The following is a 14,720-nucleotide window of genomic DNA, read 5'->3' as shown; positions in this document are numbered from 1 at the left end:
CAAGAGAGGATAGAAGTGATAATATATATCCTATTAATCTTTTGAAATAACTAAATTATATTAAAATGTATTTTGTAAAACCATTAATACTTCTTAATTGATTGAATATATATCAGTGTAATTGATCAAATTATATGTTTACATCGTATTCGACTGTTATTTTTAGGTTATATTTGGCAAATGAGTAAATAAATGAGTTTAATACTTATAAAATGTGAGTATAAAGTTTTTTTTACATATATCCTTAGTCCATTATTCATACTAGTGTGTACAGACACAAAGTGTCTGCTGGTCAATATTGCATGATATTATATATTCATTTTTTATAATTAGAATATATTTGTTACATTTAGTATACTTTATATTATATTTTTTTTGTGTTTATGATAATGTATAGTTTAAGGTGAGAGATAAGGTTAATTAATGTGTTGGTGATGATTAATTAGGATTATATGATTTTTTTATAAAAAATAAATAATGTGAAGGACAAAATAGGAAGTAAAAATTATACCATAGTAAAAGTTACGTCATGTTTTGACTTTATATATAGTATAGATTAATAATAATTAACCTGAGAATCTTATATGACGGATGATAGATAGAGTAAAAATCTTAGTGTACAAATATTAAACTTTAAAAAAAAATCTTAGTGTACAAATATTAAGCTTTAAATAAATACAAGTAAACATTAATTATTCTAAATATTTATCAATAAGTCAAATAATTGCATTTCAATCAAAATAGTCAAGAAACCAGTTGTTACAATGTTTTTAGAGTTTAAAATTTATAAGTCTAAAGTTTTTTACATTGTCGATATATCATCTACCGTTAATATTACTTTTATTTGAGAGTCAATGACGATTAATATATGAATGATGAATGATTTGCTAACAGTGTAAAAAACACTTACATATATTAAATCTCATGCTTTTAATTTGACCAACATCAAACTTCTAAAAATGTCAAATAACTACATGAAATAATAAGGCAATTACTACAAGTCATAGCATTATTATTTGCTCCCCAAACAAAGGATTGAACCTTAACATCAATAAGGTCACAAATATTTGTACATGGAGTAAGTTAGAATAACATATAGCATGGAAGAAGCAATAACTACACGACCCAACTTATTCAAAAGCTTTCCTTTCCACACTCCTACCTAGATTGGATTGCATTATATCAATAACAAAGTTGAAGTGATTCTTGCTTATGCTTGCAAATTCATCACACTTAACCCTTCATACTTTTTTAGAACACATTGTTTTAAGCTTCTACATTTTTTAAGGCATGAAGCATGATAGAAGTGTTGAAGCACTTTAGTCAATTTGGGGATAAGATGCACTTTGGATGATCTATTTGGGTCATTAAGATCTCTAGAGTTTAGATGGCCAAAATGATTGAAAATGTTTGAAAAAGTTAACTTGACTAACCGCCACAAAGTAATATAAATAATTTATAATATCAAATTATATGTTATATAACCAACAATGCGTTGGTTTAGTAGTATAAGATTTCAATGGAATTCTATGTCGTATGTTTAATTCCTGAGAATGACAATTGTTGAGAGAGACAACCACAAACCCCAAAAATGATTAATTTCTTACACAAAAAAGTGAAAAATACTCTTAATAGTATAAAAACAATTATAGGTTATAAATCATGATATATTAAATTAAAACTTTAAAATTTATATTTCTCTGTTATAAAAAGACCTTCGTAGTTGAAAAAGACCACTAAATTAAATAATTAGTTTTTCTAGAAAGGTTTGTTAAGTTATAACCTTATATATATTTTGGTTTTTTAAAGCTTACTTGTATTGAAAGTTTTAGTTCCACTTTTTTTAAACTATCATGATAATTAATTAAATATCTACTTGTAGTCCATATCATTAACATCACAATTAGCCACTGCCACTTGACCAACATAAATACAAAACCAATCTTTTAGAACAAGGTTTAAGAAATTTAGAGATGTTAACAAAAAATGAATAAACTTGTACCAAAAAAACATAAATGTACCAAAAAAAAGAAGAATAAACTTTTAGTTCAAAACACTAATTAAACCTTTTCTTATTTGTTTTATAATTAATGTAAATCAATTTCAAAAAACAGTGTGTGGCCCTCACCATTCCACAAACGTGTGTTACCAATTCAGGCGACCTTGCACGAAAACAAATGGGAATCATCTGTCCTATTTTTTGTGTTCTATTATGTTTCTAACCAATTAAAAAGTATCACATATTTAAAAAGAGAAAACATAAAAATAAAATATAATTTTCTTATATTAATTGGTAGAATTTGATTGGTTTAAAACACGAGGACTAGAATATTTTGGGACAAGCTTCCACCACAACCCCACATAATCACTTGTTTATGCACCGTCCACCTCTAATTAAACGACACGTGTCACTACACCTATGTAACAAAGTGTATTCTATGCGCAGCTCCGCACCGGATTATATACTCAGTACTACGTACTAATCAAGCAATCCAGACAGAAATTTAAATAAATAAAATAAAATGTGTTGATTTATTAGTGTTTGAAAAAAATGAATTATTGACCAAAATATTAAATATTCGATTTTTGAAAATGATATTTATTATTCAGTATTCTGAAAATATTAGTTCTTTATTCATAAAATTTGAGAGGATGACTTGATTATACAAAAAAACAAAAATAAGTTAGCGGTTAAGATAATCTGTTTCTGTGAATCCAACGGCTGTTATTTCCTGTCTGGTCACCTTGTTCTTTCTCTCTCCCAACTTGAGCACCATTAACCTTGATAGAAGATTATCCATCTCTGAAACTGACCCATAAATTTGTAAAGACTTTACATGCACACAATCATTCAAAGTTTTGATTTTTTCATTCTGTGTCTCTTGTAATGTCTACTTTGGAGTATTTGTCCCCCTTGACGCACACCAAAACCTATCTCAATTTCCACCACTGGCGAAATTCTCCGACGTCGTTTCGCCAAAACGCCACCCGTTTCGTTCCGTATTCAGTTCCCAATAGGGTTCTAAGGCCTGCAAACTCAGCAATTGATTTTGGAAGTTTCAGGTTCGATTTGTGGTTAGGATTCAAAAGGGGTTATTGTGCTGCTACTAAGGCTAGTAGTAGTAGTAGCGGGCAAGAGAGCGATTCGGGCGAAAAAAGCGAGGCGAAAACCGGTGAGGGGCAAGGGGTGGAGAAGGGTGAACCGGGTCCCGGTTCGAACAGGAGGAGGGAGAAGGAAGGAAAGGGAGGGTGGTGGTGGTTTGGTTCAAAAAGTAAGCGTGGTGGTGGTGGTAATGGTGGGAAGTGGCGGTGGCAGCCAATTGTGCAAGCTCAAGAAGTTGGGTTTTTGCTATTGCAATTAGGGATTGTGATTTTTGTTATGAGGCTGCTGAGGCCTGGGATTCCACTACCTGGGTCTGAGCCAAGGGTTACAACGTCATTTGTTAGCGTGCCTTATAGCGAGTTCTTGAGTAGGATTAATAGTGATCAGGTTCAGAAGGTTGAGGTTGATGGAGTCCACATCATGTTCAAGTTGAAGCCTGGTGTTGTGGGGACTAGTGGCCAGGATAGTGGTGAGGTTGCATCTGGAACTAGTAGTAGTAGGTTGCAGGATTCAGAGTTGGCGATTAAGAGTGTTGCTCCAACTAAGAGGATTGTTTACACCACTACAAGGCCTAGTGATATAAGAACTCCTTATGAAAAGATGCTGGATAATGAGGTGGAGTTTGGTTCGCCTGATAAGCGTTCGGGTGGATTCTTTAACTCTGCACTGGTAATAAGTTTTACATTTTATGTCATGTTTCAAGCTCATATTGTCATATGTTGTTAACTATTATGGCTATGTTTGAACTCAATTTAGCTGACATCATGAGAGTTTGGTGTTTGAAGCTGGTGGTTTGAAGTTTTGATTTACAAGTTCGAGTATATTCGTTTATGTGGGGAAATTTTTTGAATGCAAACGAACAATTATGGTTCTTCACAAATTACTTGAATGCTCAATAGGTATGCTGCATGAACTTGAATAAAAACTATTTCCTAAAGTCTTCCCAACTGCAATTTTAGAGAGACCCGAGAGTGAAAGCCTATGGGGTTCATTTTTGTTATGGCCATTCTGGACAGATAATAATTTGCCTGATTCACTTAGAGTTAACATGGGATTTTGAAATAATTTCTCGAAGAATTGAATACTTATGAATGTGTAATTGAAGCTAATATTGACATTGGCTTCATGAGGTAAACATGCTTAATAAACAAAAAAAATATCACATTTGTTAAATATGTTATGATCAGGTTAGCTTCTTTTTTGTTAGTATCTTGCTTTTGTATGTTTGCTGTAATGTATCCATGGTTTAAGATATTCAACTTCCTATTCCAATTCTGTATAGATTTCCTTGATTTCTGTTGGGTTGACACTATACATAATATGACATGCTGACTTTGTTCATATTGGCAGATAGCCATGTTTTATGTTGCTGTGCTTGCAGGGCTTCTTCACCGATTCCCTGTAAGCTTTTCTCAGGTTAGTCCCATATATGTTTCTCCAACTTATGCTTCCTAAACTTTTGAAACATTATTTTTTCTGAGAAATTGTATGCTGTCTGCAGCATACAGCTGGTCAGATTAGAAACCGCAAATCAGGAACTCCTGCTGGTACAAAGTCATCTGACCAAGGTGAAGCAATCACTTTTGCTGATGTTGCTGGTGTTGATGAGGCTAAGGAGGAGTTAGAAGAAATTGTGGTAGGTTGGACTCTCTTCAGCTCATTTTCAGAACTTACAATATGTAGGGTGTATAAGAGGCTTTTTTTAAAGAATTAACCTTCAATTTTGGTGATGTAGGAAAGTAATTTTGATAATGCCGATTTTCACTTTTCAGGAATTTCTTCGAAATCCAGATAGATATGTACGACTTGGAGCTCGTCCTCCTCGAGGTGTTCTCTTGGTGAGTCCTAGCTTGATATCTGATAAGTGATACATTTTCGTCCTGGAATAGAAGCATAAGATGGTCTGCAGAAAACATGAAAACATTATTTAGTCGAGGATATTTGCCTAGGGAAGGAATCATAAATATGTGAAATGTCTTGGGAATCGTTTACACTAAAATATAGCATAATTGTCTACTTTATTGTATGAATCATTCCCCCGCATTTATGTAATTATTAGATGATGAGCATCAGCACAATGATAAGGTGTCTCATGACATGGAAGTCATGGGTTAATCCTAGAAACATCCTTTCCATTTGTGGGGATAAGGCTGCATTCATTTAGAGCAACAACAACCAAGCCTTACTCTCACTAGGTGGGGTCGACTACATGGATCAAACAACGACATAATACTCTATCATAAATCATGTTTGTTGACAAAGCGTTGATCTCTAAAAATGGTCCAATATTGTGCTTGATTGAACTGTTGGTTCTAAGAATGAATCCTTCAGTAATGTTGACACTTTTCCTGCATGTTTGACTTGTGTATCATATGTGGACTATTTGTATCTGAGTTCTGTTTTTTCGTATTATTATTATTATTGTTTTAGTTTGGAATGTATGTGGTAAATATATTTTGGTTTATCTTACAGGTGGGTCTTCCTGGGACAGGCAAGACTCTGCTAGCAAAGGCCGTTGCTGGGGAAGCTGATGTGCCCTTTATAAGTTGTTCTGCTAGTGAATTTGTAGAGTTGTATGTTGGCATGGGTGCTTCGCGTGTAAGAGATCTCTTTGCAAGGGCAAAGAAGGAAGCACCATCCATAATATTTATCGATGAGGTAAGACTATTATTTTCTTGAGCAGGGTAATTTGATTCAATATCCACTATTTGATATTCAATCAACCAATTCTTATTTTGTAACACAGATAGATGCGGTGGCTAAAAGTCGTGATGGTAAATTTCGCATGGTCAGCAATGACGAACGAGAACAAACCTTGAATCAGTTGCTCACTGTTAGTACTCCGTTGATGTTATTTATCATTATTCTTGTCATTGTTGTATGTTGCAATTAGGCTAATGCATTAAAATTGCATTGCAGGAGATGGATGGGTTTGACAGTAATTCGCAAGTGATTGTTCTCGGAGCTACTAATCGCTCAGATGTCTTAGACCCTGCACTTCGCCGACCAGGAAGATTTGATCGTGTAGTTATGGTCTGTATTCAGTTCTAATCCTAATACATTACTTCCTTTTCTATTCGTAACATTTAAATAAAAAATTCTAAACTTTGCTTATTTTAGTAAAAAATGCCTCAATAATCTAACCATAATTTCACCCTAGGTGGAAACACCTGATAGGATAGGAAGGGAATCCATCCTAAAAGTTCATATTAAAAAGAAAGAACTTCCTTTAGCCAAAGATGTTGAAGTTGCCGACGTTGCTTTTATGACAACTGGTTTCACAGGGTAATCGTGTTGTTTCCTCCGTACTCCCTTTTCCCTTAAAATAAATTGAGAATATTGGAATTTTGGTCTGACACATGGTATACATCATTAAAGGGCGGATCTTGCAAACCTAGTAAACGAGGCTGCCTTACTGGCTGGAAGACAGAACAAAGTTGTTGTGGAGAAAATTGATTTCATCCAAGCTGTGGAACGATCAATAGCTGTAAGTCACAATATCATGGTGTATAGTTAAATAACTTCACACATGCAGTTTCAGATTTTTGTTTGTCAAAAGACAAGATATTAAATTGAAATTCAGTTTTGCAAATGCAACTTTACTTTGTCAATTGTGAAGCAAATGAACCAAATTAAATGTTTCAGGGCATAGAAAAAAAGACCGCAAGGTTGCAAGGAAGTGAGAAGGCTGTAGTAGCACGACATGAAGCTGGTCATGCTGTTGTAGGTACTGCAGTTGCAAAACTTCTTCTTGGACAGCCACGTGTAGAGGTAAATCAATGAAGATACACAATTCTTGGTTATTTGAATTTGACTTTTCCATTACATATAGTCAAATATGCAGATTGTGCTTATAGTACCACAGACTTGCCTACTCGATTTTTTTGGAATTAATGTATTATTGGAACTTACTTATGCTCTAAATTACTCTGATAATGGTGATTTCTAGTTCTTATAGGTCCTGGTTTTCTTATTTTATTGTCTTGTGACAATTTTCCCCCGTGTGGAATGAGAGGATTTTATTATATAAGAAAGTAAATATTAGAAAAGAAGGGAGAATATTACAGGAAGAGAAATGTTCACAAAAACCAAAAGAAACTATACAAAGGGTCATTCAACAAAGCATGACAGTCTATCTGCATACCTACCATATGAAAACCACTAAAAAGTCCATGGTGTTTGACTATTTCCAATAGAGCAAAGCCAAAAAAGCAAGCCCATCGCAGACATAATTAAGCATAAAAAAGGAGTCACTGAATATTCTATTTTTCCTTTCCAGCCAAATAAACTAATCCCCATGTGGAATTGGTACCTTATTTCTTGCCAAACTTGTAATTCTTATTTTATATATAAAACCATTCATGACCATCTTACCTGACATCTTAAGCTTGAGAGAGATGGTTCTTCATATTATATTTATGTGAATTTCTTATTATTAAATTTAGCTAATTCAAAAAAACTTCTGACTTTGATGTTTTTGAACTGAGCAAACAAAAATATGGAAGTGGCTGAAACACACATTCTTGGAGGATAATCCGAATTTGTACCTCCACCTCATTTCTTGAAATAATATGCTCATATGCTTTTGTTATAGTGTGTGGTTCCTTTGGCAGACAGGAACATTAATTTTGAGAAAAAATGAAGTGTTGAAATAATATACTCATATGCTTTTGTTGTAGTGCTCATATGCTTTTGTTATAGTGTGTTGTTCCACTGGCAGGATATCACTGTTATGTTGCTCATTTGCGAATTAAGAAATTGTCTTACTGATAACTCAGTGCCTTACTATCTTGTGTATGCTATCACAAACAAAGCTTATTTATTTATTATTCAACAGAAACTAAGCATATTGCCAAGGTCAGGAGGTGCTTTGGGCTTTACTTACATTCCTCCAACAACTGAGGACAGATACTTGCTTTTCATTGATGAGTTGTATGGTCGCCTGGTGACCCTTCTTGGAGGACGTGCAGCAGAAGAAGTTATTTATTCTGGTCGAGTGTCGACAGGTGCACTTGATGACATACGGCGAGCAACTGACATGGCATACAAAGCTATAGCTGAATATGGTCTTAATCAGACAATAGGCCCTATGTCAATTTCCACTCTTTCTAATGGTGGAATGGATGAATCTGGATCAGGTCTTTGGGGAAAGGATCAGGTACTGCAGTTCATTAGTGTCTTGTTTTTTCTTTCTGTTCAATTTCTTACTTATGCTGATTTTAATCTGAACACAACAGGGACACCTTGTTGATCTTGTTCAAGGAGAGGTGAAGGCATTGCTGCAGTCTGCAATGGAAGTATCACTTTCCGTTGTGCGGGCTAATCCGACTGTATTGGAGGGTCTTGGTGCCCATTTGGAAGGTAAAAAATGTATATTTTGACAATAATAAGTCGTATACATAAAATGTTAAGAGAGTATTGGCAATGAAAAAGTGTTTTGGAGAGGGGATATCTTGAATATCTTAGATTTCGACAAAGTTTTACATTGACTGTAGATCTTAGGGGGATATATTGTGAAATAATATATTTAAATATTAAAATCCCATGAAGAACCAAGTCTTTTTTGTTATGAATACAAAAAACTTTATGCACACATTTTTCAAGTATGATTTATGCTCATTGTGCATTTTTCTTTGAACATATGCTTCATATTTGACATATACTGACACTTTTGTGGTTTTCTTGCTTGGATATTTTAATTAACTAACTAGTGCTAGGGTTTTGTGTCCTTGTGCGCATAGTTGTCAGATCGTGAATTGTAACATATCATATGATTTCAAACACACATTAATAAAACTTAAATATACATTATTCTACACCTAAAATATGACTCCAAATCCTCCCCTTTTTTCTTAGCCTTAGGAATCCATACAGAGTGTGTGCATGAACTTCTACAGTAGAACAAAAAGTAAGTGCTAGAACACTCTACACCAAAAAAACTATACCAGGGTTACTGCCCCTGCATGAAAACTAGTTTGCCTGAGTGCATGGTCATCCACTTAGTTGCTTTCTTTTAAGCCTCTGAGCACATTATAAATCTTAATTGTGCGATATGTATGATCCGAAGCCATTTGTGATTCATCACATGACACAAATTATGCTTGCCAAATTGAATCATGATTCATGTGGTTCCTATTGAGAATTGTGTAATACTAACAATTTTGGTGCGTTTTTTCCTCATCAGTTTATTATCTTCGCTTTTGCAAGAGATAGTGTTCTTATTAGCAAAGCTAAATCCATGTATCTAGCAGTGTAATCTATATCTGTCACTCTAAAGTTCAACGTTCAAACTTGCTAGTTGGAAAATCTTAAAAGGATATATGGTTAATGTGAAAAGATGATACATGCATGACTTGTTTGTGTGTTACTTATCAATTGAAATTTCATCGATGAATTAGATTGTAGATTTAGGTCTTGGACTTTATTCTGCCCTGAATATAATAGTTTAATATAATACAATTATCATGTGAAGGACTTTTAATGAACTTGGGATGTGAACTTAGTGTGCTTCTATCAAGTTTATATACTGATGATGTTAAACCACTCTGTTTTGGCTGTATTACCATGGTGTTCTAATAGTGCTTATTCTTCAGAAAAAGAAAAGGTAGAAGGTGAAGAGCTACAGAAGTGGCTAAGATTGGTGGTCGCACCTACGGAGCTTGCAATCTTCATCAAAGGCAAACAAGAGTCTCTTCTCCCATTGCAGACAATTCCATTGCAGACAAGCTCCTGAATGATTAAGATTTGTCTAATTATCCTATCGATGTGAAATGGAAATTGAGGTATGCTTTTTGACGCCATGCAGATGAAGCCAGTGAAGTTATGTCTCAAATAGCATGAGCTCACCCTTGCAACATTGTACATTCCTCTAAGGTTAATTTTGGCATCAATTTTAACACAGCCAACCTGTTATTTGTGTTAACTCAGAATTCACTCAACCAAAGCCACATGGAAAAAGAAAGATGAAGAAATACATACATTAGTGCCCTCTCTTCAAGGGTTTTTTATAAATCATTACTGCTGCTACCTTAACCAACTACATATATAATGGTATTTGAATTTGTTGTATATTAACTATATTATTTCTGTCATGATGCAGCTGTCTGCAAGTGTAATTGATACATTAGTTGTATACATTATGATTCTGTGAAATATATGCTGTATGTTACACCATATTTTTGTATCAAAGTTGCAAGAAACCTGGTTAGTAAGAAACTCTGTTTCCAAATTCAACCCATCAAAACCGTTCCATCATGAACCAACTTGTGATAGATGATCATACTACTTGTGAGCTAACATTGTGAATTATTGCTTAACCCAAATGCACACCATCCTATCAGGCTATCACTACCCTCCTCCACTATGTCATTCCCAACCCCAACCCAACCAAGTATCAAGTCAGCACCTTCTAATTGAGTAGAGTTTTATCTATTTGGAGTTGTAAGAAACTAGTGTGTTATATGTGTTCATTTAAGAAAAACATGTGAACTTCAGAGATTAGAATGAATGAGGAAGATCCTGCTAAAGGATTCCTGTGATGTGGTGGTTCTGTGGCTGGGGAAACCACTAAGCTACATATGTAACTTCAATCACTCTTTACAGCTGCAACTTCTAAAAATTATTTTCCAGTTCTTGCATATAAGTATTTGTGTTCACATGTCCTCTGTTATTGACTGTCCCATGATTATAGGCATATGTTTTCTAGTAAAACTGTCTGATAGACACTTAAAGGGTGTACCTTGTGCAAACTGCTAACCAGATTCATCATACAAAGTAGCCCTTAGGGGTTCTGCTCTGGAAAGGTGTGAGATAAGAAAATTCATCATTATGTGGATGATTATGTTTTATGGTATCTCTTTTATGGTATCTCTTTCACCTGCTTATTTTTTTGGTATTGTCAAGAGTATCACTCACCTATTGAGTAAAGAACTAATCATTTCGGGATTCATGACTGCTCCTCCTAACAAGTGTCACTCACAGGAATCAAATCATTAACTTTTTGGTCTTTCTAAGGATCTAGCATGATCTTATACCACTAGATCAACGTCTTGTTGGTACTAAAATTGCTTATTTCATACCATATTTAGTAATTTAATACGTAGAATTATTTGTCTAATACCATGTATTGAAACAATTATTTTAATCGTGTTTCAACTAATATATCCGAACATAACTGATTTCATCACAATTTAAGTATAAACAAATCATAAATTTGATTATTACTGACATAATTTTTGTGCAATGAGTTCAAACATGTTAGAAGGTGCACTTTGTTTTCTTTTCTTCTATGCAAAAGATCCAGGGAACCTTATTTTATTGTTTAACTTTCGAAGTTTCACATTTACCTATGAATTAAGCTTTATCCTATCATGTCAGCATGTTCACACGAGGACCTATTCTTTATAGATAAAATATTTAGCTATAAAACAATTGCTAATGTGTCTGGTTCTTCGAGAAAAGAATTAACAAGTAACAATTGAGAGATTCAGTGCTGGTTTTGCGAGCCTCTGCAGTGAAATGAGTGTATTTTTAAATAGGTCACTTGTTTATTGCTTCAACCAAAAATGTTGCTGCTATCTTTGGTTTTACTCAACTTAGATTCTGCTTCTTCATTACATGGAAGCCATAACAATGTTCTCTGCAAAGTCACAAGGTGGCTTTGAATCTGAAATAATAAATAATAATGAGGGCATGTGTCTGTTATTTTTACTCCTTATGCCTTTTTTTCTCACTCCCTTACCCAGTAACCGATGGTGAACCTCGGCGTATCAGGTTGCTTGTTTTGTTAAAGGTCATGAGTTCAAATACTGAAAGCACCTTCTTCCCTTGGAGTATAAAGTTATATACATCTATCATCTCTAAATTTCATTAAGTGGGAGTATCGTGCAATAGTTATTTCTATTAGTGACCTTTGCTTTATACTTACGCACTACAATTCCATGATAAAGATGCCCATATTAGAAATAATATTAGGCACACTTATTCAGACCTATAATCTTGTAGGAACGAGGGTGTGAAAAATGGTGTAACTCCCAACTAACCTGAGATGAACATTATTACACTTATTTACTTACACATTACCTTAAAGGAGTATATTTTTTTAGTTTCATTACATAGTCACACTTAAATTCAGGTAGGTGTGAAAGACATGACCTTAACAATAATGCTCTAATTCTATTATACAGGTAAGTGTGAGAGACATGACCCTTAGAATAATGCTCAGGTAACATGTTTCAATAAGAAATAGTGAAATAGTCCTATATATGCTTCTTTCTCACTCAACCACACAAAACTCTCCTCATTTTCATAGTTCCCAGCGACTCTGCTTCTGGGTCTTACCTACAATATTCTATCTACAGACTCTCACTACATATGGTACTATCATCATGCAAACAAGAATAAGCAACAACACAATGAGTCAGATAAGCTACTTCAATGAAAAAACAAGCTTGTCCTGGAAACAGAATTCTAGCAGGAAAGTCGGGCGAAACCGGCATGTGAGGAGCTGCATGTTCAGGATTCCTTGGCAGACTGAGTTCTCACCTATTGTACTTGTCAAGGATCTTGCAGAAAGAGTGACAAGTGCTCTACGTTTTGTTTCTCTTAGACGATGTTTACACCGAGACTCATCATCGTCATCAGCATCTCCCGTAGGAAAATCAAAATTGGAAGGATCAACTATTGATTCTTATAGGACAGCTGCTGTTGAGGATTGCATTGAGTTCATCCACTCTTCCTTTTCTAGATCCAATTCCTCAGCCACAACACCCGGCTTAGATTCTACACATGTTCCTTGAGACACTTGTTATCATATAGATTGTTTGTACTTCTAAGGTGTGCTTGCTATCAAGTTTTAGTGCTTAATATAAGTTTCATCTCTTTCCTCACCTCAAAATGATTGGAAGCCATCTTTTATCTCACTGTGCAAACAGGATCAGTGTATATTCTTTGATGTATTTCTAACAATTGGTGTTTCTTTTCGTCCAAAATATCAAAGTCGTGTTTGGTAAACATGTCGATGCAGACGAAACAAAACATATAGGCTTTTACATCATATAAGTAGAACAAAACTAGACAACAGACTGAACTGAAAAGTGGAATATTTTGGTTCAACTTAAAAGAGTGGAACAAAAAAGCTTCTGTTCTGTTTCATGTTGTTTGGTCTGTGCATCAAACATACCTCAGTTTCAAATTCAATGAACTGGCATGGCATCTGCACTCGCCTTTGATTACAAAATAAATAAATAAATAGATTACTTGACCTGATGAAAACCAACTTGTTATATGTTCAATCAATTTTATAAAATGCGTTCGTCAATAGAAATACTTTGAAAAATGATTTGTAGGCTTTGAAGTTAAACAATGGACACTCTGAAAGCTGAACTAAAACATATATAATGATTACATGAAATCCTTAGCTAATAGCTCTTTCACATTTACATTTTTGTTTCTTCTATGGACTTGCTGGAATTTAATTTGTATAAAAGCGTTAGTCAAATATTTATAAGCCATAAATAATCTTGCCTCTACATTACATGCATTGATGAGAGTGGGTTTTAATCTTCAGCAGATTTGGTAAGTAAATTGCCTTATTTTATTCTGAGGATCCTTGACAAGTATCAAACATGAATGATTTCATTTTTGACAATTTAGCAACAGATGAAAGTGCTAAAATTTGTCTGAATCCCACTCTTAAAGTCTATGTTTGGTAGAGCTTCTTTTCTTATTTTTGGATTAAAAGTTTCTTTTATAATCATGATTAGTTTCTCCAGCTCTACCAAACACATGCTAAGAGTGAGTAAATGCTCAAAGCAGAAGAAGTAGCAAGTTACCAACTACCATGGATAAAATTTCATGCAAGGTTGGAAGTTTGGAACTTTTCCCCGTTTTGTAAGATACTGAATCTTGTGTAGTTTATCATAATTTTGGACTTGGTTCAATTCCATCTAACTTTTGTATGCATTTCCATAAATGAACTCAAGTTCAATAAGTCAACTTCTGAAATCACCAACAAAGAGAATAGACCATATTCACCTTAAAGCTAATTGCATGGTTTAACAAGGTTCATTAACAATGAACTTCCAAGACTTACATAGATTAGAAGCTAAATAAAATGCATGCATTTGAATAATATATAATGCATGCATTTGAATAATATATCATAGAAACTTGCTTCAATTCTTAGCAAAGAGACCTCCAAAACCACCACCTTTCTTCTTTTGAGGCACTGCCACAGAGTTCTTTCTGCCACTTGTGGTGCCTCTTCCATTCTTCTCCTCAACCTTTTTGAGAATAGGATCAGTCTCTAGCATTTGATCTTCCTTTAGTAAACCACCAACAATCCAATCTAGCAACCCTTTCTCTTTTTTGACACTACCAGCTGAACCCTTTGTTGCTGTTGCTACAAACACTCTTCCAGTTGATGGAGCAAATGACATAATGGTCATGGAAGCCATTGAATATAGAAGAAAGTAGAGAGTGCAAAAGGGTACAAGATTTGGGTTGGAGTTGAATAATGATATTTGATGATTTATGTATTGTGGTGGCTCTTGTATCTGAGTGAGACTCCTCTCCATTAATGGAGAGGCAAGTAGTATATAAAAGTGAACAAAAAATA

At 34.3% G+C, this 14,720-nt stretch overlaps 2 protein-coding genes across 2 annotated transcripts; one reads left to right on the top strand and one right to left on the bottom strand.

Annotated features, from left to right (window-relative positions):
• Positions 2,692-10,286, top strand: LOC109360709 (ATP-dependent zinc metalloprotease FTSH 9, chloroplastic-like). The gene is made up of 13 exons (XM_019605772.1): positions 2,692-3,772; positions 4,454-4,519; positions 4,605-4,739; positions 4,876-4,941; positions 5,576-5,761; positions 5,850-5,936; positions 6,023-6,136; positions 6,264-6,388; positions 6,482-6,590; positions 6,749-6,874; positions 7,941-8,261; positions 8,341-8,464; positions 9,697-10,286. Exons 1-13 carry the CDS (start codon positions 2,888-2,890, stop codon positions 9,834-9,836), a joined length of 2,484 nt encoding a protein of 827 aa, XP_019461317.1. The 5' UTR covers positions 2,692-2,887; the 3' UTR covers positions 9,837-10,286.
• Positions 14,093-14,643, bottom strand: LOC109360247. The gene has a single exon (XM_019604975.1). The coding sequence runs from the start codon at positions 14,557-14,559 to the stop codon at positions 14,278-14,280; it is 282 nt and encodes a 93-aa protein (XP_019460520.1). The 5' UTR covers positions 14,560-14,643; the 3' UTR covers positions 14,093-14,277.

The sequence above is a fragment of the Lupinus angustifolius genome, chromosome LG11 (assembly GCF_001865875.1).
Source record: "Lupinus angustifolius cultivar Tanjil chromosome LG11, LupAngTanjil_v1.0, whole genome shotgun sequence".
NCBI classification, from domain to species: Eukaryota; Viridiplantae; Streptophyta; class Magnoliopsida; order Fabales; family Fabaceae; genus Lupinus; species Lupinus angustifolius.
The sequence above is the reverse complement of the archived record's forward strand: the minus strand, read 5'-3'. Positions and strand labels throughout refer to the sequence as shown.